The 26,282-nt window shown below is 43.1% G+C and overlaps 1 protein-coding gene across 2 annotated transcripts in view; it reads left to right on the top strand.

Moving 5' to 3' along the window:
• Positions 1-26,282, top strand: part of ttll12 (tubulin tyrosine ligase-like family, member 12) — a 50,595-nt gene that overhangs the window by 1,466 nt on the left and 22,847 nt on the right. Inside the window, exons 1-8 of one of the 2 annotated variants that reach the window (XM_079493749.1) lie at positions 8,915-9,201; positions 9,619-9,764; positions 13,273-13,471; positions 14,449-14,608; positions 18,765-18,898; positions 22,669-22,745; positions 24,471-24,587; positions 25,230-25,424. In XM_079493749.1, the coding sequence (XP_079349875.1) occupies positions 9,043-9,201; positions 9,619-9,764; positions 13,273-13,471; positions 14,449-14,608; positions 18,765-18,898; positions 22,669-22,745; positions 24,471-24,587; positions 25,230-25,424 (1,187 nt within the window). In that variant the 5' untranslated portion in view covers positions 8,915-9,042. Of the gene's footprint in view, positions 1-8,914; positions 9,202-9,618; positions 9,765-13,272; positions 13,472-14,448; positions 14,609-18,764; positions 18,899-22,668; positions 22,746-24,470; positions 24,588-25,229; positions 25,425-26,282 lie in introns of those variants that run through there. The other variant, XM_079493750.1, reaches the window with a different exon arrangement.

The following is a 26,282-nucleotide window of genomic DNA, read 5'->3' as shown; positions in this document are numbered from 1 at the left end:
TTTCGGCTGTCATGTACTCTGGCCTAAACAGTCCGGACGTCTGGTTCTGACGGAACCCGAAAAGGCTGAAGGGCTGTTGGATTGATGGATGATGATGATGTTTTTTGGGGGCCTTTTTATGCCTTTATTTGATAGGACAGTAGACTGACGGGAAATGGGGAGAGAGAGACGAACGGAGTGACACGCAGCAAAGGTCGTCGGGATTAGAATGTCGAACCCGCGAGACGCTGTCAGGCTGGATTAGCAGCCTACTGAGTTGACGAATGAGATTGAAGTTATAAGGTTTGTTATGGATGCACATATACGTATGTCTCTGACTGTGAACACTCCAGCTGGTGCTGCAGCGTATGTTACAGTAGAGACTATACTGTATGCTTTAATCAGTACCATTGAAGCCATTGTCACGGCTCGCTTGGTTTCACTGCTCATTCATGCCAAAGGATGGGTTTGTTGAGCTTTTTCATTGGATGACAGCACAATTGTGTGTGTCTACTTTTACCAAATAACTACAACTTTGTCTACCTACCGGTATTTCAGTTTATTCAAATTCAAATGTAGCAGTTATTTCTCATGTGATTATTATATCACATTGTCAAAATGTGAATTTGTGCTGGGCTGTGTTGCACCCTGAATTCATATAGGGACAGAGCCTGATTATATACTGTATATCATATATATATATATATATATAGTACTCTTGTGTTGCTAGATGATTGTAGATTTCCACGCACCGATAGTGTCTGTCTCTTAAATCTCCATATTGTTTCTACCCAATCTTAGCGAATACAATGAATTTAGATGTAACTAACAGGCGTATCGGTGGGCAGAGATCTCCATAATGGTCTGGCAATGTGAGACTACAGTAACTGTTGAACGAAGTGCCTCTCTGCTACTGTACTTACATGATCTGACAACTGAGCATACAGTTTGTTCTCAAGTGCCTTATTTTGACCTGTCTATCGGTCTATTTATCTCTGTCTCTTATGTTGGTCACCATGTTTACACAATAAATCCAGCTGCAATGTGCAGTCGACATTATTGTGAGTCGCACATCTAAAACCATTTGCAGTGAGGTACCTAGTACCTTAAAGGCTCATACATAGTCTGGATTTTCGGTGGTTAGGTGACCACCGCTCCGGTGGTGAGCTGACCACCGGAGCTGAAATAACATTGAGCGGTGGTGAGTAAAAACAGAGAGAAGGGCTGGAGCGGTGGTTTGCTCTTCACCGCGGCTAGTGACGTCATGTTGTAGTTCGGTGGTCACCTCACCACCGAAATTCCAGACTATGTATGAGCCTTTACTGTCACTGCACGCCACGGTGCCATGCCATTAGTCCGATGGCCCATTGTCAGACGGCGCACATACAGCTAGTCGCAGGCAGTGAAATTATTGTATTTCAAGCTTTTTCTGTGTGTATAGGCAATGTGTACAATGACATGAGTACAATATTAACATTGAGAAATGACACATTATTGGAATGTGTCAGCAAAATACATTTACAAGTGTAAAAAGTTCTGCATAAATATGACCTCGTCAGCTCTGAAGGCTATACATCGGCATCTGCGTCCCCTCCACGTGAAGTCCCCCGGGGATCAATTCTGTGAACAATTCTCTTCTCTCTACCTCCTCCCCTTAGAGTTCATTATGGAAGAATGTGGCATTTTCTTCCATTTTTATGCGGATGACTCCCAATTATGTCTGCCTCTGAAGAGAGATGATGCTATACCTCATTGAAGCCACTGCTGGAGTGTCTCTGGGACATCAAAGTCTGGATGGCTTTAAACGTTGAAAGTTTTAACGAAGGGAAAATAGGTCATGATTTATGGACCCTCAACTTGACTTGGGCGCCCTGACGTCCTTTGTGAAGCCCAACGTAACTAACCTTGGTGTCATAATGTGTTGTACAGCAGATAAATGCTGTTAAGTTTCAGCTTTGCACCATACTCCCCCAGGAACCCAAAGACTTTGGTTTCCCGGGCGCTGCCCAGCGGGTCATGGGTACGCTGTATCGTTTATGGTCGGAACTACGACGGTATCTGATCGTCTTCGAATCTCCGACTTTCGTTCTTGATTAAAACAGCCTTCTTCCAATTATGGCTGTTATCCAAGGTCACGTCTTTTAGTGACACTTTACACTTGGTTATACAATTTTATTACCACTCGCCTTGACTAGGCCTACTGTAATGCCCTCTATACTGGCGTTAGTCAAACTTCCCTATCTTGCCTTCAACTAGTCCAAAATTCTGCCACACACCTTTTAGTGGGAACTCGAAAGTGAGAACATATCACCCCCATTCTGGACTCCCTCCATTGGCATCCCAGTTTGTTTTAGAATCCATTTAAATATATTGTTTGCTTTTTAAATCTTTAAATGGATTAGTGCTTGACTACTTTTCTTAACCTGTCCGTTCGAGGTCACTGAGGTCAGCTGACCAGTTGCTGGCCTTGTCGTCCCTAAGACGAGTCTTAAGCACTTCTTTCCAACACTGCCTGTTTTTAAAAAAATATTTTTTATTTGTTGGCATTCAACCCAGATTGAGAGTTGTTTGTACGTAATGTTTAATTGGGTTTGCATTTCATGCTTTTATTTGTTTTTATTTTAACCAACTGTACAGCACTTTGGTCAACTCTGTTGTTTTAAAATGTGCTCTAAAAATAAAGTTGGACCTAAAACCAGTTTTTTCACTTCACCTATTTTCAACTTATCTTCATGTAATTGGTCCTCATTCATTCTCACTATAATTGTCTACTTGGTCTGTCTCATAGGAGGGCTGTGGGCAGTTCGGAAACCCACCTACCAGTGACATCATCGATAATCGGATAATCTTTCTATTCCTGGAAAGTTATCTTGCTATAACAGAAGCCATTGTTCTCACATTAATAAAAGGCGGGTTTCTACTTTCTGAGAACTGTCCACAGCCCTACTGAGACACAGACCGAGTAGAAAGAAATGGTACCGGTAAATCATGAGCATTAGTGAGGAGAAATTCAACAATACTACCATCTGATAAGAAGAAATGCTCAGACTAGGTTTAAAGTACAAATAAAAGGTCTTTAATTAATGGTCTGTTTGCGAACAGGGTGAAAAGCAAGTCCTCTCTAAACAGGATACAGAGACATTTTTGGTTGCTGTGCAGAAAGGAAGCAAAGTGGAAGCAGGTACCCAACCATGTAACAATTCCCAGGATGTGGTTTGACAGCTCAGTTCATGATTTACAAAGTTCATCAGACAGGAGAACTGACACCTAGTTCCTAATGTGAGATGTACGTGACATGGAGACAGACTGGATCAACAATGGACAACAACATGACAGCTTCAAGTGTCTAGAAGGGTTGATAGACATGTGGCTATATTCTGACATTTTATGATACCAGTGTACTAGTAACAAACATTCTCACATCATGCATGGGAATGCAGGAACACAGACGACACAGGAGGAGATGGCGTCACGTTTATCTATTAATTTGACAGGGACAATGCTCATTAATCAACACGTCAGTTTTCACATCCATGTAAATGAGCCAGAGTTAGCCAGAAGCTAATTTTCATCTGTAGTCCCCTGAGCAGGCTCTTAAAATGATGATAAAACTATCCATACAAAACACATAACAAAAACATACAATACAGTACAGGAATACAGTAACTGCAGGAATACCTGGAATCATATTTCTACTCTACAGGACCAATTATATGGGTGAAGACAAGTAACCATATGCCACTCAAGTAAAAGGTCTGTATTAAAAATGTTACTTGAGTTAAAGTACATAAGTATTGGCATCAAAACATACTTAAATTACCAAAATTAAAGTACACATTTCTTTGCCCCAAAATTGTCTATCTTTTTCAAAAATAAATCTACAAGCTCACAAGATGTCATGTGCTTGTAGATTTTTTTTAAACACACTAACTATAAAATAGGGCTTGGTAAATGTATGTCTTGTAATACTAATCTAAATCTACAAAGTAACAAGTGGAGTAAAAAGTTAAATATTTGATAATTCTGGGATGCATAAATTTATGCTACTCCTCGATACTTTATACCATAAAGTATCGAAAAATGCAAATATTCAAGTAAAGTAAAAGTACTTGAGTACAGTACTTGAGTAAAGGTACATAGTTACTTTCCACTATTGAATAAACATAAAAAGCTGGTCCTCCTCCAGAGTCAGACAAAATGACATGCCGCTGTGCTCACATAGTGTGATCTAGATCCTCTCATGAGAAGGTAAGGTCTGATTTACACTTGGTTATGGTGTCAAGCACTGAGAATAGCACATCTACAGGCGCACACAAAACTTGTTGTAGATAATCTGTTTAATCTGCGAGCTCGCAACAAAGTATAACTCTGGCTTTAAGCCTTAATGTGGAATGTGTCATACTAATAATGTGGCAACGAGTTTGGTCACTAGGTGGGGCCATTGTAATATATTTCAAGCCTGGTTGTTCACCACTCAGGTCATCAGCATCAGCAGTGGAGGTTGGCAGCACATTGTACTAAATTGGGAGAAAATGAAAATTACAACCATTTGTTCAAAAGTAAAAAAAAAAAAAAGAAAATAAGAACCTGATCTGTGTGTGTCATCTATCTGTGTGTTGTGCTGAGTGGGAACTCGTGGATTAGAAAATCCAATAATGTCTGTTTCTGTCCGTCTGTCCCATTTAAGGAGAGCTTTCTATCTGTGTGCCTGTGTCCCTTTTATACCCATGTATGGAGATACTTGATGTCATCACTATGTCGTCATAGGAGGCTACTAATTTTATCAGCCACTTCCCTGTCCTATATAAACATATTCCTATTGAACTTCTATTTTAAACATGTTAGATGAATTAAAAGGGGGGAGGAGAGGAGGCCGCGTGTCAGATTAAAATACAAATCTAATATTCATATATTGAATAAAACACTGTCTGGCATGCACACAAATGCGAGAATCGTTGTTAAAATGACTCCAGAAGTGTTGTAATGTTAATTTGCCATAATTTTCATTGAGAGAACAAAATATAATTTAGAAGATTAGAACGGTTGCTATGACAAAACGAACATACATAGAAGTCCTAGTGATGTAACTGTTCCACACCACATACTGTATACAGTACATAGCTGGTGTCTCAGTGATGTTGCCCGTAACATTTTAAGGAGTTATTTGTTGAATGAAAGTGAAAGGTGCACCTTTGGACTGATGGAAAGCATGCTTTCAAGAAAGAGTTGAACTGAACAGAGGAAGCAGCCCTGGCAAAGTTCGAGGGAAGACAAAGCACATAATGGAAAGGATTGGGAGATTACCTTTCAAGAGAGTGTCTTTCAGACAGAAGAAGAAGACGTCTAACACTGAAAAGAAGGCTCAGAGTAAGTTTCAATCGGATGCAGCCCTGACACAGCCTGAGCTTAGGTACCCGGAGTCCCAGGACAGTCAGGAGCATAAGGGCCATAGTCTCACAGAATGGCCTGAAACTATGCCTGTGGAGTACCAGGACTGTCAGGTGCAAAAGGATTATAGTCTCAGGGAATGGCCTGGAACTCTGCTTATGAATAACCGGGACTGTCAAGTGCACAGGAGTCACAGTCTCATGGAATGGCCTGAAACTATGCCTGTGGAGACCTTCAATTTGACTACGCCTGGGGAGAGCTTCACTTTAGAGATTAAACTGGAGAACAACACACATGATGCTCCAGGATCGAGAGAGCGCATTGCAGAAGAGATTGTGCCCCATTATGAGGACGTGTCCGTGGTTGTAGCATCAGCCGTGCATGTGCCGTCCTCCGCCACTAACTCGATGCCTAGATCCAGTGAGGAGAGGACGGGAAAGGCAGTCAATTTCCTGAGGGTGGTGAAAAGAAAAACAACCCGTTTACTAAGGAGGGGGAAGAAGCGTTTCTTTGGCAAATCAAAAGGGACAAGCGATGTCAACATCATGAGCACTCCACCTCAATTGCCTCAATCCCAGGATGAACCAACGTCTGAACATGCAGGAACCTTTACCTCAGAGGAGACTCAACTATCTGATACCCACCACTCTGACAGACACAAATTCCACATAACGTTTGCAAAAGATTACATCTGTCAAAAACTAGTAGACCTGAAGTGCAGGGCTAAGAGGAACAATGAGCTTCAGCCAGTGAGGAAGTGTACTCTCACCGACCCTGCACTGTATATGGACACTGGGAGAGGGCACGTCCTGGCAGCACAGACACAACGCAGCACAGGCGCTGCTCTAGGTTCGAGACAGTGCAGTGCAGAAGACAACGTGTCCGGGTTCGAGGACGTGTCGGAGCTTGTGGCATCCACTCAGCGGTCCAATACCACTAGCACCACGCCTGGAGCAAAGGAGGGGAGGATGAGAAAAACATCTCGTTTCCTGAGGGGAGTAAAGAAGCGATTCTGTGGCAAATCAAAGAGGACACAGGATGCAACCATTATTAGCACTCCACCTCCTCCGTCACCTCAAGCCCAGCCCTACTCCAAGTTAGCAAAAGATTACATTTGTCAGAAACGGGTGGACCTGAAGTACAATGGAAGACCGGCCACCACAAAGACATCCAGAGACACAGAGGAAACGGTCAAACGCTTCATACATCAGCCTGCCCTCTGGGTCACCGGACAACGTGCTGAGTCAGAATACAGAGAAGGCGAGTTGCACAAGGGCCACACATTCACTAGGACCATGGAGACCTTAACTTTGGGAAGGAAAATGGATAACCGCACAGATGCTGCTGCTCCAGGATCGAGAGAGTGCACTACAGGAGGCAACGGGTGTGAGGAAGTGTCCAAGATCGCTGCATCAGAAGGGACGACAGGAAAAACTGCCCATTCCCTGAGTGGAGTGAAGAGAAAAACAGCCAGTTATTGGAAGAGGGAGAAAAAGCGTTTTTCAAAGATGGCAAGATATGCAAACATCACCTCCATCACCTCAAGCTGAACCCAACTTCAACCCTGATTGGCAGTCTGATAATATGTTTAGAGAGATGGCAGCCCTGTTATTGCCTAATGAAGAAAAGTACAGAGAAAACGGAAAGAAGTGTGTGTGGAGGAAATAATATCGGTATGTAAAGAGGTGTGGATGGAAAAGGACAAGTCATGCATGCATCACCTTTTGATTAGGGATGCACCGAATATTCGGCCACCGAAAGTATTCGGCCGAATAGTGGCAAAAATGCATATTTGGTTCCGTAGATTTTTAGTGCCGAAACGAAACTGAACAGTCTAAGAACCGGGGTTACCTTTTGTAACCTACTGTTTTGTTGTGATGACTGATCAAATTGTAATCATGTATTTTGCCCTTATCATGTAGCTCTACAACAACGGTACGGCCATGACAGCAATATGGTACAAAAACTGGTAAAAAAACAAATGTATATATAATATTAATGGTAACCGTTTCCTATATTCAATATTCGGTTTCGACCAAGAATTTCCCATTCGGTGCATCCTAGATTTAAAATAAATAATAATAATAGTTAATGAAAAGACTTTGACAGTCCTGCGTTAATGAATCCTAGTTGGTGGGGAGATGAAACATCCACTACGTGTTACTCATCACGGTCAAACTCAGATAAAATGCCTAAATTGTTAATTGTAAAAAGAAGCAGCTGCTAAAAAGCCTAAATTATAAATTGAAGCAGATGTATGTGTCCCCTTTGTGACAGACCTCTATTTCTCTCTTCTTTCTCTTATGTGGCTAATTGGGTCAAATTGTCTAATGGCTGATGTCTGTTTCCAGATGTGTCTATTTTGGGGCCTGTCAGTGAAATGCTGGCCATAAGGAGGGAGCAGCTTTCTGGCCTTCTCCCCCTATAATTTAATCAGCTGTGTGAAACTGGGTGAAATGATTTTCCATACTTTTGATTGATTGATTGATTGATTAACAGTTTGCAGAATTACAGTTCATTTTCAATTCATCAAAACATTTAGAGACGTACGAATATACACAACTATATAGTCAAAAAGAAATCATCATAGGAGGTAAAAAGGGAAAAGAAACATATACAGTGAGGGGAAACAGGGGTGGGGGGGATTCAGATTTTACGGGGGCCAGTTTCGAATTGCAGACGTCCGTAGGTGCCCTTTGAGAGCAGTTTTGAAGGAGTCAAGGGATTCGCATGTCTTAATGACTGTTGGTAGGGCGTTCCACATTTTGGTGGCATAGGAGCGAAATGAATTTAATCCCTTGTTTGTGCCGAATGATACAAGATTGATTGATTGAATACTTACTTTTGTGTTGTACCCTACGTACTATTTGCAAACTGTTCAGTGTTAATAAAGAAATCAGTCAGTCAGTCAGTCAGTCAATCCTTTTCTAGGACCAGTTGCAGACAGGTTTTTGATTGATTGATTGAAGAATGTTGATTGTTTGCAGAATTACAGTACATTTCAAGCACAAACTCAATACAAAGGCTGTTAACTGTGAGTGGACGACCCAATTAAGCATTACACTTGTTTCCAATAGGGTCCACCATGTTCAAATCATCAAAACATTTAGAGACGTACAAATAGACACTTCTATAGACAGAAGAACAGGAATTCATCATAAAGGAGGTAAAAAGGGAAAAGAAACGTATACAGTGAGGGGGAAAAAGGGGGTGGGCGGTGGGGGGGATTCACGTTCAGCTGGAGGTGCTGGTTTTAATTAGTTAGGGGTCCGTCATCTGTGGCAATCAATTTGGGGGTCCTTGACATGCAAATGTCTAGCCATTCATTCATGTATTAGATCCTTTAGTTAGAGTAGATCATATTATATTCATTCCCCCACAGTGCAGTGCGCACACAGCTGTCAACCAGCCTAGAGTAAATCTAGTACAAGTGGCGACATGCTATGGGCTATAGTTCCAAACATTGGAACTATCCATAGAGTATATAAAAGGAGGAACTATCCCATTGAGATAGAATGAGCACTTCCGCATTCCATTGTTACAATGTGGGAGTCAACGCTATGGTGTCGACTCGCCACTCTCTTCCTCTGAGCTCTGAGCCAGCCACACGCTTCCTGCATCGCTCACGCCTTCCTTCCCTGGCCACCACCTTGCCCACACGTGAGAACATACAAGATGACAACAACAAACTCTGCAACAGTAACAGTTATGAATGGAGACGAGGAGGAGGACGAGGAGTTCAACGCGTTCCTCGCTCTGCACGTGGCTTCACTGCGGGCGTCTAGAGTGCCTCCGGTGTATTGGAAGAGTCTCTACTATAAAATTGTCAACGAGGTATAATGTGCATGGATTCTATTCTGTGTTGGCTAACTTGCTATCGTGAAATCAAAATAAAGTTTTCACTTGGAATATCCTGTTTAGAGGGGATACGGAAACTACTTGTGTAAGGGGTGGAAATTAACGGCGGATATCGTAGGCGGACTTTAGACCGGATACGAGCACTGAACAGCAAATAGACACACCAGACCAGGCTGGAAGAGGCTGTTGTTTGACAGCCCCGCCGTATTGTGATTTTCCCTGATCATCATGTCATGTCATCTATGTATTTTTTCCCCTAAATGTTCTATCTGTCATCATCTTCGTTGTCGGACTTCAACTTGTCTATATTAGTACAAATCCGGCAAAACACTACCTTGTAGAGTGACTTGCATGCAGCTAATGGGTAAACTAACTCGTTTGTGTCCTAAATAGATATATGATGCTGGGGAGGTGTTTGGAATCATGCAAGTCCAACGAGACAATGGTCGAGAGGAGGACCATGGTGGGGCTGTGCCTGTGGTCTCCTGTAAAGTGGTGATCACACGAGAGAGTGGGCTAGATGCATCAGACCCAACCAGGTGAGGGCGCTAGAGCTCAAACACACACACACACACACACACACACACACACACACACACACTTGCCAGACAGAGTTTGGGCTGTTTACCTGGACTGGTCCCTTTTTAAACGAAAGACATTCAGGGTTTAAGTGAGCCTGTGGATCCACTGGACTGGCTATTTAATATTAATCTAAGCAGTTAAACAAGTGGTCACAAATAAGAGCTATTTGTACGTCTCTAAATGTTTTGATGAATTGAACAAGGCGTAAACAAGTGTAATGCCTTATTGGGTCTTTGTATTGAGTTGTGCTTGAAATGTACTGTAATTTGCAAACTGTTAATAAATATTTCAATCAATTCAATCAAAAGCTACTGAAGCAGAGTTATGACAATACCACCTGATGTTGGGCAAATACGGATACCAGGGTCACATGGCTTACTATAAAGAGGCCAAAGGGAGAATTTTCATCACACTACATTTGCACATAAGTGCATTTTGTTATCCTATCACAAATATTATGAGCAGTTACTTAACACTATTAATACAGGACCCAGGGAGCAGTAAGAGGTTATTGCCCATGCTACTATATGCATTTTGCATGCACAGTATGCACACACACACACACACCCCAGGGGCATAGTGTTTAAAACCAGTTTTAAACACTATGTTTATGAGCAGAACCTTCTAGTTGAAAATCATGTGACCACTTGTGTTCAGAGTATATTTAACAGGAGGTTTCAAGTTGGACATGCAGGTGTTGACTTGATAGAGGCAAAGAGAGTCTATATAAAGAGACGACACTTCCATTAACCTATTTTGGGCGGGAACCCCTTTTGGTGTTTTAAGCATTATGTTATACTTTAGCTATGGAAAAATAGCAGATCTACAAGCTCATAGCGCGGCACCGAGTGCCGCGCTATGAACTTGTAGGTCTGCTATTTTTTTAAATCGTGAAAATGTGCCTCAAATCTTTGAATATATATTATTACAGAGTGAACATTTTAACTCAAATCTTTGCTTCTGGGAGGGTCCCTGGAACAACATATTTTCAGATGGGGGCGGAGGCATATTACATATAATTGTTGGGGTCCTTGACATGAAATATTGAGCACCACCGATACAGAAACACAAGGTTTTTCAGAATACTGTCAGGATTTTGAAAACATTTTTTAAATTTCGACGTCAGGTCTAAATGGGTTGAGTCCCATAGTAACAACCCCAGTGCCTCCGCCATATTGGAGTGATGACGTAACTTCCGGTTACTTTAAAAAACATTAAAAAGTCACGCTGTACAAAACAACTTGTTTTTATCCTATTCTACTCTCATATATTGATTTACTCATTTATTTATCATATTTATGAATGGATCAAAGCAGAAATTAGTAACATATTAAAAAAAATCATTAACATTGTGAATCACATCTTGATGACATCATCCAGATGTGATTCACATTATGTTAATGATTTTTTTTCCATAATTCCAGTTCTAGGAAACACAGAATGGGGGGGACCTTTTTATTATTTCCACACAACAGCTCAAAGGTATATTAATGTCATAGTAAAATGTTGAAAATGTGTGGTATTCCCCTTTAAGACTCTGGGGCTTTTAGAGTATTTTAGGTTATTAGATGGACAACTGCACATTTTAGATTCTGAACTGTATATTGTAATCTGCAAAATAATTCAGTATTTGAGCACCTGTCTTTTTACACCTGTGATCATGCTGAAAGCTGAATCATTTTTTGTTTTATTTGGCTTTCGCCTTTATCCCATTTTGGGCGGGAACCACTTTTGGTGTTTTAAGCGTTACGCTATACTTTAGCTATTGAACAAAAAAAAACAGATCTACAAGCTCATAGCACGCCACCGAGTGGCGCGCTACGAGCTTGTAGTTCTGCTATTTTTGAAAAGTTGTGAAAATGTGGTGCAAATCTTTGAATATATATTCTTTCAGAACGTTTTTAACTCAAATCTTTGCTTCTGGGGGTGTCCCTGGAACAACATATTTTCAGATGGGGGTCGGCGGCCAATTACATATACCTTTTGGGGTCCTTGACATGAAATATTGAGTACCACTGATACAGAAACATGAGGTATTTGGCTGGATTTTGGCTGGATTACCAGCCACGGTGCCTGGACCGCTGAGTCACGGCCCAGGCCAGCTGAATAAACATAAACAGTAGATGTGAGTTTTACAGTCTTCTGTGGGATCTAATTACAGAAGGCAGCCCTGCCCTCCCCCACTCACTAGAAAAGGGGACCCAAACAAACATTACGGCAAACATTTTATTTACAGCTGAACAAGCTGTAAGTCCCTCTTTACTTCCCTCCAGAAGTTTAAGCTTGTTCGTCTGACACATCGAATACATTCGGCAGCCATTCTACACCTGTTTTCTGTCAGTAGTAGTGGGGTTACTTCTTTTTAGTTCAGAGGCAAGCTAGGCACATCCGCCACAATTTGTGAGTGAGTAGGTGTTAACACAAATGTGCTAACATAGTCTATATAAGCCTGCCTGAATGTAATGTATTCACCAATGAATATACTTTATTTTATTTTATTATCATTAATAAATATATGAATGGATTGATTGAATACCTAATTAACAGTTTGCAAAAAGTACAGATGTACATACAATAATGGTAAAAGGAAAAGCCCTGGGGGCTTTTTTCCATTGTGGTCCTGTGTATTCAATTCACCAAGACAATACTATACAAGAAATCAATACTAGTAGCAGTGCTCTTTGATGGCGGCTTTGAAGATATACATGTAAAGGCTATAAACATAATCAATATACAGTGTCAACAGGCCTGACCTGATCTAGGTCAGGTACAAAGGTCATAGGTCAGGTACAAAGGTCATAGGTCAGGTACAAAGCGCTGCCGTCAACATTCAACGTACTGATAATGAGCATAATCAGTGAGAAGCGTGGCTTTGCAAAGCGCCTCCCCAGAGAATGCCGAAGGTCAGGACCCCAGGTTGATCTAATCTAGGACAATAGGTAGCCGATTCTACTCTATGGCTCCGAGACATGCATGGACACGTTCAAAGAAACTAGAGAAACGGTTGGATGGCACTTACACCCGCCTTCTAATGAGAGCGCAAAATCTGTCTTGGAAGAGCCACCCATCGACTAATCTAATATACGGCAACCTTCCCCGTGTTTCTTCACTAGTCCAATCCAGAAGAACACAGTTTGCCGGGCCACTGCTACAGAGCTGACAATGAGGTTAAATATTCCCTTCTTCTCTGGAGTCCTGCCTCAAAGCAGACCAGAGGTAGAAAACTGTCGTTCCCCTGATGTCATCGCTAGGGACACATGCATCAGTAAGCAGGAACTGGGCGTGGCAATGAAGGACCGGGAAGTCTGGCGTGGCATTGTGAAATCCATGATCTCGACCGCGGTCGAAAAATTATGATGATGGGTGACATATTTGCAGTCTATGAACAGTATTGGCAACTAGTGAGAGAATACAATAAAACATACAGGTCAGTGTAACGTTTTTAATGCTCTTACACCTTTACAGTGTGTTCCTGGTGGACCATGCATGGACCTATCGTGTGGAACATGCTCGCCAGCAGCTGGAGCAAATCCCCGGGCTTCTGCCTAGAATGGCTTCCCTCATGGGGATAGACTTTCATGGAGAGTTCCCTGACCCTGATACGGTGGAACTTGTGCTGGAAGACATGTGGAAGTACAGCCAGACCTATCACCTGGCCCAAGGGGTGAGAAATCCATTAAGATTTAACAGTAGGAAAAATAATGATCTCATCATGGCTGCAAATTGGATCTGTCACATCAAATCATAAGTATTGTAGCTTACAGTGACATTATTGCAATTTCCACGATTATCTCTGTATAATGTTATATTTTAACCTGACTCTGCCAGATTACGGCAGTATTGAGTTCACAAGTTCCCTCCTCCTGCCTGCATCTGGGCTCTCTCAAGCAGAAACGAACACAAATCTGATATCTCCATAATAATTTCGAGTTGTAGTCTTGTTAGGTTGAGTTTACATTTGCGCTGTGGCACAGCTTCAATATGTCATAAGTCTCGCGTTGATCCTGCCTCTAGCGGCCCCATACAGCCGCATATCGCTCCGGCCAGAATTGGTCCGGAGTACATGTCTCTGCCCGAGAGATTCCAGACTCACCCTTCTGGCAGAATGCAAATGTCCAGCAGGGGGAGTAGAGGGGTTCCACCAGGCTAGTTATATTTAGCAGCTATAGAGCTGTCTCTGAAACACCACCAAATGTATACTGGAAAGTTGACTCCAGTGGTTCCAAGCGCTTTGAGCACTTGGCAAAGTGCTATAAAAATGCATTTCATTAGTGGTGCAGTAGAATCAGTCAATGCAAAACCTACAACCCTTATTTGTGGTCTGTGGTTGTTATGCTATGTGCGACCCTCTGTGGCCATGACACATTGTCAGATTGTCCGTGGTGTTTGTGGCTAAAGGGTTTTGCTGAGTTCAGAAGTTCAGTGTATTGGCAGCCGTAGATTCCATTGGTGTGCCAGGCCGAAGTTATCCCAGAAAAGTATTATTGTAGTACCAAGAAAGGCCAGAACAGAGAGAGGGGAATCGTCTCTCTCGACTCGATATTGGTTCTATGGTGTTGATAATGATCAAAAATAACTGAAATGCATAACATGAAAAGCCTGATTCACCTGAACTTCATCCCCCCTCCACCCTGGGTCCAGTCGGCAGAGGAGAAGGTGCCAGTCTGGTACATCATGGATGAGTTTGGCTCCCAGGTACAGCACTCTGACCAGCCCAGCTGTGGCATGGCTCCCTTCTATTACACCCAGGGTGAGCTGGCATACACCATGCTCTGGCCTCTGGAGGACCTGCAGGAAGGAGGTAACTGAGACATGCACGCAAGCACACACATACCTGATGATGGTTATAAAAGGTGCGTGCGTGTGTGTGCAGGGGTCAGTGGGTCTGTGTGCGTGTGTGTGCAGGGGTCAGTGGGTCTGTGTGTGTGTGTGTGTGTGTGCAGGGGTCAGTGGGTCTGTGTGCGTGTGTGCAGGGGTCAGTGGGTCTGTGTGAGTGAACCAAATGCAACCCCACTTCTGCTAGATAGACATACACACTCGGTAACTGAGACATGCACGCAAGCACACACATACCTGATGATGGTTATAAAAGGTGCGTGTGTGTGTGTGCAGGGGTCAGTGGGTCTGTGTGTGTGCAGGGGTCAGTGGGTCTGTGTGTGTGTGTGTGCAGGGGTCAGTGGGTCTGTGTGAGTGAACCAAATGCAACCCCACTTCTGCTAGATAGACAGACATACACACTCGGTCTCTCATTGGAGCAAAAAGCAAAGTTACTATATTTACCCAGGGTAACTGGACTAAGCATCAGATACTTGTTTACAGCCAGGCCCTGCTCATAGAACATTTCATGGTAGTGGTTCAATGCCTTGCTCAAGGGCACTTCAGCGGTGGTAATTTTAACGTGCCGGTCCGGGGATACGAACTGTCGACCTTCCGGTATCAAGACCGCTCCGCAAACCGTTGGGCCACCGCTGCCACTATACTATACTGGAGCGGTTTGGCACCGCTCAAAAACAGTTCAACAAAAGGTCAGAGGAGATTTGGTGAGGGGGGGGTGGTGAAGAGAGAGGGTTAAAGGAGAACAGTTGGTCGAGCCCGTTTCGATGATGCTGTCTCTGTGGAATTCCGTAAGAGAATTAATGGCATGTTTTTTTTCAACACTTTTGCGTGGCTTTTCCTGGGTATCAGACTGGAACTGCTTGTCACTGTTCATCTTCTCCTGGCGCCTCTCTGTCGAACATAAATCCTTCTCTAGGTCGCGTGGGGGTAATCTCTACACTGTGTAGGGTTCATTTGGTTCTGGCAGAGTGGATTGACCTTCTTTGGCGTGGGTTGGTGTTGCTGTTTCCTGTCTCTGAATGTCCTTCTTGATCCCCCCCCCCGTATACTGGGGGAGGGTTGTTCTCAAACCTTTTTATTGTTTGATCTGTTTTGTTGGCATTTTGTCAGTGACGGTTTATGGCCTCCTATCAGTTGGTTAGGAGGGGGTCTGGGCTTTACGAGCGAGGGCATGCATGGGGGAGGGCTGTACTGTGGAGGGGGAAAGCCTCTGATGTAGTAGAGCTAGAGCCCAAATCAGAATCTGGGAAAAGACCCTTATTCTTCTTTATTCCCTCTCTCCTTATCGCAACTATATTTCACATCCTTGTAATCTGTAGTGTAGTGTTGGGGTCATTGAGGGTAGGCCCCTTGCCTCTCAACTCAACTTGATTCTTCCTTCATCTGGCCAACTCCTTTGTACTTTCTGCACCAACAACTTCTTTAGCACATCTACATACAGTACAAGCTTTTTAGTAGGGAGTTCCTGGCGTCGATCCAGCCAGAGAACAAAAACAAAAACACCTTGAAGACCATAACCGCACGTGCATAGCCCAAGACGTCTGTGGACGTCTTTGAAAAAAATATATATATATATTTTTTTTTTATTATTTTTTTATTAAAAAAAATCAGAAAAATCAAAACACTTGGTGCCAAAGTTTGTGTTTTCGCCATTGAGAATGCATTTGGCGTTTAAATTAAATAACTCAGAAACTATAAAACATTTCAAAGTAAAAAGTTCCAGCATGTGTCTCCACAGTCAGCTGAATTATAAAAAATGTGAATGGATTTTCTAGGTGAAAGTGATTTTGGGCAGTTTTGCGTGGGCTCTCAATGTGTTAAAACAAGGCTCCAGACTTCCCAAAACAAACTGGTCAGGCTACTACTTGGCCTCACTCCCCGAACCCACCTCACCCCTGCCCACTTTGACAGGCTGGAATGGCTTAGGGTCGACGACAGAGTACAGCACCTTGCAATGGGTCTGGTCCACAAGATTCGCTACACCACCAAGATACCCATTTACCTAATGTCTAATGTAATGTCAACAAAGTCCACACCCACAACACCAGAGGGAGTTCAACAAACCATGTGCAACCCAGATGGCGGGGCTTTCCTAGAACTGCGGTGGGATTCATAATCGCGCCCCCGTGACATATTTATGAGCGTAGATAATTAAGCAACACTTTGCTATCGTAGCACAAGGTCAGCAGAAACGGGTAACTAACAACCGCTGTGCTGCTGAGCTGCAGCTGTGTCTTCCCGTAGGAGGAAGACACAGTGAATGCTGTGTAGAAACCTTGAGTCGTAGCCATGGAGAACATCCAAATGTAACTTATCCATTCTTTATCTCCCCTCTTAGTTGGACGCGGTATTGAATGGGTCTGCAGACCCCCAAATCAACCTTTATTAGGCCACGGACCCCCCATTTGAAAACATATGCCAGTGACCCCGATAAGGGAGGATTTTCACGGCTCTAGCAGTGATTCCGAAACATATTAATTTCATGGACCCCCCAGTTTCACACGCATTTTGCTACGGACCCCCCATTTAATGGCATTTCTATCTCTGGTACCCCAATTTATATTGTAAAACCACTGTTAATTTAACTCTGAGTAACGGGTCCATTTGGTTCCATTTGTACACTCTCTTGAGTTACAGACCCATAAGGGTCCATTTGGTTCCTTATATCTCTAATTGAGCTAGGTACCCCCTGGAACTCCCTCAAGTACCCCTAGGGGTCCCCGGACCCCACTTTGGGAACCCGTGGACTAGACAACACCTGCTGTTGACATTCAGTGTGATATCAGAACCTGTTTCAGGATGACAGACATGACGTTATTAGGAGGGTAACCGAAGATGTTGTTGACAAAGTCACAAATTGACACGTCGGAACCAGTAGATTTTAAACGCATTATATTTATAGGTGCTAGTAAAGGCTGGTGTGTTGTTACTGTTGTTTTATGGTCGTTTTAATTAATTAATTTGTCATGACTCACGAGTTGACTCACCATTACACCGCTGGTAATCAATAGGTAAAAAAAGCCTTTTTGGTGGTGAACTATCCCTGTAATCACCAGCTCACTGGCCTTGTGGTTAGAGTGTCCGCCCTGAGACTGGGAGGTTGGGGTTCAATCCTCGGCCCGGTCATACCAAAGACTCTAAAAATGGGACCCAGTGCCTCCCTGCAGCATCAAGGGTTGGATTGGGGGTAAGTCCCTGCGACATACTAGTCCTCACGCTACAGAAACAGGAGATAGGCTCCTGCCCTATGGGCCCCATGGCTCGGCAAGGCTACTACTATCCCTGTAATCGTATACTCGGCACTGTTAATTAAAACACTCAATTCAACCACTCATCAACTCGCTGCAGCTACTGTGCTTGATTCTGGTCTCTGTGTCTGGTGTCTTTGGCTGAAACCAAGATGGTGTGGTTTAGGTACTATCTCACTGTCTCCACTAACTCCTCCCTGACATAAATGTTCTTTGGCTGCGTTGTGTGTGTTGTGTTGGCTGAACTCCTGCTCTGTTCATGTCAGCTGAGCATGGTGTTTTCTCTCTACTCCTGTCTTTTCCCTGCACAGGTTTTGGTTCTCCTCCATATTTTTTTTTCTTCATTTTTGTATCCCATCGTACCTGTCCGTCCGCCTGCTCCTGTCAGTCATACACATGGCCGTATTGAGTGACTGCTTCCTCTGCCTCTCTGTTGACTCCTGAAGGAGTGGTTGGGTGGTTGGGTTGTGGGTTGGGTGTCAGTGGGGCGCATTCCTTTGGCAGTGTGTAATGCAGATCAGATCTATAGCAACAGCATTGCCTCTAGCTAGGAGGCAAGAATGTTGTTGCTATGGAAAAACCTTACCTTTCACCCAGTTAACAGCACTTTTTCCTCAGATGTCTGTGTTGTCTTTGAATAGTCCTCTCTCTCTCTCTTTGCAGATATTTGCCTGATTTACAGAATATTCAGTTGCGCACTTGTCTCTCTACAAGTTCACAAGGCCTCATGAGCATGTAGATAGATCTGTGTTATTTCATAAACTATAAATAAGGACAAAACGTTGGGTTAAAGTCTCACCTTTATTGTTTAATTTGTGGGTCAAATCTTTAACGACTTCCCACTACTAAATCTTTTATGTATTTTTGTTGCAGATGAAATAACACGGGATTACGCATACGGTGAGACGAAGCCCCTAGTGAGGCAGTGCCGTCTGCTGCCATGGGTCCCAGTTGACCTGGAAGGTGTCAGCACTGTCACCCCTGAACCAGATGACCTCTACTATGAGGTGAGGACGCCCACACCCCTAAACCACCTTAGCCTAGTGCACTAGTGTTTTCCAAACAGTGGGCCGGGACCCATTTGTGGGTCGTGGATCCATTTTCGTGGGTCGCAACTGAATATCAATTTGAATATCAAATTTGTTTCCTAAAATTTGTCATTCATTATTATTATTTTAAAGGATTTTTAAAAGATTTCCCCCCAAAAAAATCATGAGTTGAAAACAAACATTTTTCAAAAAGAATTTCATGAATAAAATAAAAAAGAATCAAAGAATTTCCCTAAATTAGTAAACAAATGTTAACAAATAGCAGATCCACAATCACCATTGTCACTAGTTCAGGACCCAGCCAAACAATGTATTTCTCTTTGGGGTCTTGAGCTAAAACTAGTGCACTTTTGGCAAAAGGTCGGCTAGAACTGGCTTAACCAACGATAATATCTGGCCCGGCATATTAGTTTGTAAATCATTTTCAATATATGCCTGACATTTAGGCTATAATAACCAACCTGTACTGGAAGAACGCTTAATATATTACATTTTATCCATGTGAAATTGTATAACATTGTTTCACATGCCAGTTTATCTCCGAAGAGACCTTGAACGATGAAAGATTTCCTGTTCCATGAAAGAGCTCGGGTTTATTATCTCTGTTTTGAAAAGGAGTAGGACTGTCTCCAGATGAAATGTCATTTTGTAATGTTTTTATGAACTAAAATGTCCTCACGTTCAAGGATGTAACCCCTGCCCTAGTGTATCCTCCCCCCCTTTTTTTCCTCTCACTGTATATGTCTCTTTTCCCTTTTTACCTCTATGATGAATTCCTGTTCTGTTCTTTGACTATATAGAAGTGTCTATTTGTACGTCTCTAAATGTTTTGATGAATTGAACAAGGTGGACCCTCTTGTAAACAAGTGTAATGCTTAATTGGGTCGTCCACTCACAGTTAACAGCCTTTGTATTGAGTTTGTGCTTGAAATGTACTGTAATTCTGCAAACTGTTAATACATATTTCAATTTCAATCAATCAATCTGCCCTAGGGCCAAGGCGACCGTCAGATTTCTTTTCATTTTTTTTTTCTCTTAAAAAAATAAAAATAAACTTCTGTAAAGTTAACAAAGTAAATACAGCAAGTCTTCGAAAAGAAGGTAATTTTATAAAAAATATTCATGCCAAAATGTGCCTTTTTTGGTTGGGTCAAGAAAGACTATGGTCGAGAGAGCATCGGATATAGTGAGTGAGGGAGCATATGCGTTGCCTGGGTGAGACGAGAGAAGACAGAAGTGTGTGTGCAGCTGCAAATAAAACCATTATTTTAGACTTTGGCTATTCAAAAATAGCAGATCTACAACCTTTGAATATATACATTTTTCAAGCGAACATTTGTAACTCAAATCTTTGCTTCTGGAGGTCCCTGGAACCAAATACTTTTGAGAAATCCCCCCATCAAATACATGTGGGGAAGAACCACTGATATAACAACATACGTTTTTCAGAAAACTTAATTGGTTAACTCATTTTGGGGCGGGAACCCCTTTTAGCTATTGAAAAATAGCAGATCTACAAGCTCATAGCGCGGCACCGAGTGCCGCGCAATGAGCTTGTAGGTCTTCTATTTTTGAAAAATCGAAGAACGACTGACATAGAAACAGCTTTTTCAGAAACTGTCAGGATTTAGATGACATTTTTAGAATCTGATCTCAGGTCTTAATTGGTTAAGAGGGTGACGTGTGAATGCTTCTTCCCAGCCTATGCCAGCAATTTATGCTAATGTTTTACCTGGTATTCTAGTCTAGTGTAGCACACCCTTTGAAGTGTCTGAATAGCTGGCTCTTTCTTAAAATGGCTCTCCTCCAAACAGACTACTGCAGATTACTACAGACTGGCAGTCGAATTAAGTTTGGGAGATCAGATCAGTCTGTTGGAAGGTGTAAAAAGAAAAAGGTGGCTGACTCCACCAGAGAGCCGACAGCGACAGACGGCTACTATGGTGCTAAGTTAGCCTATGGCTTGATGTCTTTTTCCAACACAAGCCCGCTGCTGTCCGCCAGTCGAATTATCTGTTCTTCAAGCAGAAACGTAACTCGCACCTCCCTCACGCCTTGTCAGATGCCATGGCCTATGTCTTTTTCCTCTTCACACTTGCGTGTTTAAAGACCCACATTAACTCGGGGGTCTGATCATGTAGGTATATTTGGACCGTAACCGATTAAGACCTGGGGCCAATTCTACAAATGTATTCTGAGAAACGTATGTTGCTATCAGTGGTGCTCAAACATTTTCATGCCAAGGACCCCAGAATTATTATGCATTTGGCTGCGGACCCCCCCCCCCCCATCTCAAAATATTTTGTTCCAAGGACCCTCCTAGAACCAAATATTTGAGTTAAAAATGTTCTTTTAAAAACATAACACCATAGCCAAAGTATAAAATATGGTTAAATAGTTCAAATCTAAAATGACACGGATGCTTTCCTGGTTTTAACGAGTTAAGCCTGGGATATGACGTGGAAATCCTTGATTAATTTATGGATTCCAGTCTTAAGTCTAGCGGAATTGAAACTCTCAAAAGATCAGATGAACCTTGACTCAGATTCAATATGAAATGGTACTAGAAGGATGTATTTACAGCGCTGTCACATTCACACATCAGACATGTTGTTCTAACAAGGTACAAAGAGAGTGAGCTGCTCTTGCCTGACGGTCAGTCAAACTTATATTCCCTTCCGCAGCCATGAAACAAGCTGAAGCTGGCAGCTGTGACCTGCTGCTGACCTGAACTCCCTTCCTTCCCACAGCCTTATCTGCAGCTGGTTTATATGCTCCTGATCTCGGCTCTCAAACTGCAGCTAGCAACACAGGATAATCAGTACTAAACAATATGATATAAATTTGCCTCGTCAAATACAAGCCTGAGATGTCATTGTTTTATTTGTTGCAGCACAGAATACGAGACTGCTCGCCCCTTTACCAACTCGCCCCGGGCGTACAGCCGGCGGAACAGCGCGGCCTGGTATTCCTAAAGTAATCTAAGTAAATTATGCTTAAACGGTTAAACCTAACCTTATTCCTAACCTCAACCTCAGTAAAACGATGCCTAAACCTAACCCTATTCTTAAACTTAACCCCAGTAAAACTATGCCTAACCATAAACTTATTTCTAACCTTATTCTCAGTAAAACAAAATAAAGAATACAAGAACCGCCGCACCGAGCTGTCGGCGTGAGGTCGGGGCTGTGGGGCGAGTTGGAAAAAGGGGCGAGCGGACCTGTTACCGCAGCACATACTGTATGTGCTGTTGTCTTTATTATTTGGATGTTGCTGCTACCACATTATTCATCCATAAAAAACAGTAATCTATAATGCTTTAATACAAATGATGTGCATATGCCTCAAATTCAACATAATGTGTCTGGGTAGACACTCTCGCTCTACTGACATAAATATGTGCAAAGAATCCAAACAATCAAACATTGAGCAAATAAAACATGTGAATCAAACTATCAATAAAGTGCATGTGCGGTCAACAAAATGTATCACTCCCAGCTCACCCTGCCTCCAAGTCCAAGCGTCCTTAGAGTGAGCTGGTAGATACCTCTATTTGTCACCTATCTGGTGGCCACCCACAGAGACGCTCCCACCAATAGTGAAGCGCCAATGCGGTGCCCACACCTATCACCAACCAAGTGAGAATCATATAGGCTAAGTACATTTTGGCTTCTACACGTTAACTGTGGTCTGTTGAACTCTGTTCCCCCCCTCTCTCTCTCCTCTAGACCATTTCACAGGAGAACAAAGAAAAGTTACCGTTGGATATCCAACCCTACACTGTCCCCAGTGACAAAGTCCTTAAGTAAGTCTTCTTCCGTAGCGCTTTGTTCCATGTCTGCTGTGGTAGACCGGTAACAGGCATGATCTGTGTACCTGTTTGATGGGAGAGAATCATGTATTGTACAATTTACAATTTAGGCATTTAGCAGACGCTCTTAATCCAGAGCGATTTACATTAGGCAAGAACAAAAGCATGGGAATACATCACATATATAAAATGCATTTATCATGAAACATGCGTAAGCTAAGAACGTAACTAGAACATATCTATATAATGACACTATACATATAAACTATATATACTATGCTATACATATGTACTATGAAGTGCTATGACTACATACAATGCAATTATTGTGCTGTCTACATGACATGCTATATAAGTCTGTTTCAAATGCTATCTAAGTCTAAAAAGTGCTGTCTAAGGGAGTAGGATAAGTGCTATGGGCCATGATGGTAGGGTTGAAATCCTAAACGATCACCCCATCAACCTTGGAGAAACAACTATAGTACAAAGGGAAATTGAGGGATTGTCAGGGCACAGTTCATGACCATTGACCTGAGGGTAGAGCCGACCGGCACAGACCGAAACAGCCCTTTTTATGGTGGTAGTAAACCCATTATTACCATCGGTGCATCTTCCACAGTGCGGTCTCTATTTTTATAACACAAATCACGTCAGAGCATCTGTCGCAACACGTGAGCTTGTGTGTCGGTTATTTTCAGCGATAGATTTGGTGTAGAGGGGAAAAAAGAGGAGTCCACCCTAGTAGAACCCCTGGGACTCTGAAGCATTAGGGTTAAAGGCATAATGTGGCATACAGGAAGTCATACTAATGATAGTCATTGATAATGATACAATTACAGAGCACTGCTAATGACTGCTAATGGCCACTGAAGACATTAGCAGTACTAGTGCTAATGTACAGATGCCATGTTTCTAGGGGAAAGGTCCCTCGTATTACTCTTGTGTGTGACAGAGAACACATACAATTTGAACTTGGGTCTATCACAATTATTTCACTAGAAAACTTTTTCTGGGTGAGGAGAGGATATGATGTACGGTACGTATAAATAGTGTACTTGAAACCCCAAATCTGCTATTTTCACGGAACCTATTTTTGCCGAATGTTCACCTAGTATGACGTGCTCGGAATGTGTGTGTTGTTGGTGTCCATGCAGAGTGCACAAACGGACATTTCAGTCAAGCAAACAATCATCACATTGTAAACATCATGGTTTAACAACGTTTTAAATGTCTTTTGTTATTTGACCTCTGGCCGTACATCACTATAAACCTTCTCAGCAGTCCTCTCTACCCCTATCACGATCAGGGTTTATGACTTATCTTTCTTGTCTTAAGCAATATATCATATGTACTTTTCTCCAGGAATGTAAATGCATGCCTTTCAGCCTTTGTATCCTACTCGTCTGGCAGGTATATCTCTTTGAAAACCTTTAGTGCTACGATTGTGCGCGGGGAGACGACAATTAACACATGATCTTGCCTGCCCAAAACGTAATTCCTGGATACGCCACTGTGTGACTGCACATTTGTAGATTTCCAGGGGGGTGTAAATGCACACTATAAAGCGCTTTTGAGGAAGGCGCTATAGTATATAAATGAATGCACAATATTCCATTTGTGTTTTGACAGAAAAGTGAGGCAGCAGTTTTTGTCTTGTTCACATGTGGGAGGTTTTAATTGACTGAAATGAATGAACAGAATGTCTTTATTTGCCTCCAGAGTTTGGACAGACATGAGACAAGTTCGAGACAACCTGACGCATCCCCGTTTCCAGCTGGCAGACACAGAGGAGGATGCAGATATCCTTTGGACTTACACTCACATCAGGGACTACAGGTGCATAACGGACACAGTCATGAGCACTTTTACACACAATTGCATGACCGTTTCTGGACACTATTTCAGACTATGCTAAAACGGTGTTCTGAGGGGCACTGAACATTTCTAGGCTTTCGCTTGGTGTGTTGGTTCGGGTGGGTGCAGTACCCTAACCTCCCACGGGGCAGCACACCTAAACCTAACCTTAACCCATGTCTAAATGGTAAATGGTGCATTTATATAGCGCCGCTTTACATAGATTGTGCATTACATTCACCCATTCACACACACATTCATACACCGATTGCGGCGGAAGCCACGCAAGGTACCAACCAGCACATCGGGAGCAAATTGGGGTTCAGTGTCTTGCCCAAGGCCCAATTCGAACCGCCGACCCATGGATCATTGGACGACCTGCTCTACCTCCTGAGCCACAGTCGCCCCGATGTCTAACCAATGACTAGTCTAAACTAAGTATGCACCCTGGTTCGGGTTAGTTGTGGTTGTTGGTTGCCAGGTGCCAGGAGATGCTTAGCCACACTGCCATATGCAGTTCATTATTTTTGGCGGTCGTGGCCTGGAAGGTTTGGGGACCCTTGATCTACCATACATTGTGACTAAAATAAATCCCAGCTGAAAGGAGGTTTGTCGTTCCAACAGAAAAATGAGTGAGGAGCGGCCTCACGTCATGACCAACCAGTTTCCGTGTGAGACCATAGTCACCGTGAAGGACTGCTTGGCTGCCATTTCCAGGAGAGCGCGGGGTGGCCAGGGGGCAGAGTGGCTGCCAGAGACATTCAACCTCCAGACAGAGATGCCACAATTCATCAGACGTTATCGACAAAGACAAGAGAGGTTAGATTTTCTTTGGGTTTTTTTGCTTTTGTTGTTGCTTTTTACCCCTTTTTTTCCTCCTTAATGTAGTTGTAATGCTGATTAATTCCTGCTCACACACATTTCTGTGGTGTCACTGCCGTAAGCATCTGACTCTCATACCAGTGAGGAGCCTCCACCGGGAGGAGGTAGAGCCTTCCTACCCGCACAAAACTCTTATCACACTATAAGGCTGTCCCCGAACATTCGGGGTTCGAACGTTCGCTCGTTAGGTTACTCGAATCTTAATTAATGGGCTTGAACCATTCCGTTTTTTTGCCCCCCAGTGCCTCCCCAGACAGTGCCCCCCAGTGTCCCCCCAGTGCCTCCCCAGACAGTTCCCCCCCAGTGCCTCCCCCAGACAGTGCCCCCCCCCCCAGTGTCCCCCCAGTGCCCCCCCAGACAGTGCCCCCCCAGTTATGTTTTAAATGAATTAGAAACGAATGGTTCGGAAGTTCGCTCGAAAATTCCTGCCGAAGTTCGAGTCCTAAAAACAGGGCCGAGCTTCCTTCCCAAACACGTGCCAATTGTGTCTGTGAAGACGCTCGCCAAAGCCGGATGCACCAGCGGTGGATTCGAACCCGCAACTTCCACAGTGGTGAAGAGCGCTTAGATTTTCTTTTGAATCATTATTATTTTCTTTCGATTTCTGTCGTCGTCTGGATGGTTGCGTTAAAGAATACAGTGAAGGGATTGACATTTGACAGGCTATGCATTGCAAGTGTTAAAGAATATATACAATGTTAACAATGGTTACACCGCCGTAAACCTCTCTCGTGGAAGAGGGGGGAGGGTGAATGAGGAGGATGGGGTTCGGAGGCGTGAGAGACTGTTTGTTAT

Source organism: Electrona antarctica (assembly GCF_951216825.1).
Source record: "Electrona antarctica genome assembly, chromosome: 23".
Taxonomy (NCBI): domain Eukaryota; kingdom Metazoa; phylum Chordata; class Actinopteri; order Myctophiformes; family Myctophidae; genus Electrona; species Electrona antarctica.
This window is presented reverse-complemented; position numbering and strand designations above follow the sequence as displayed.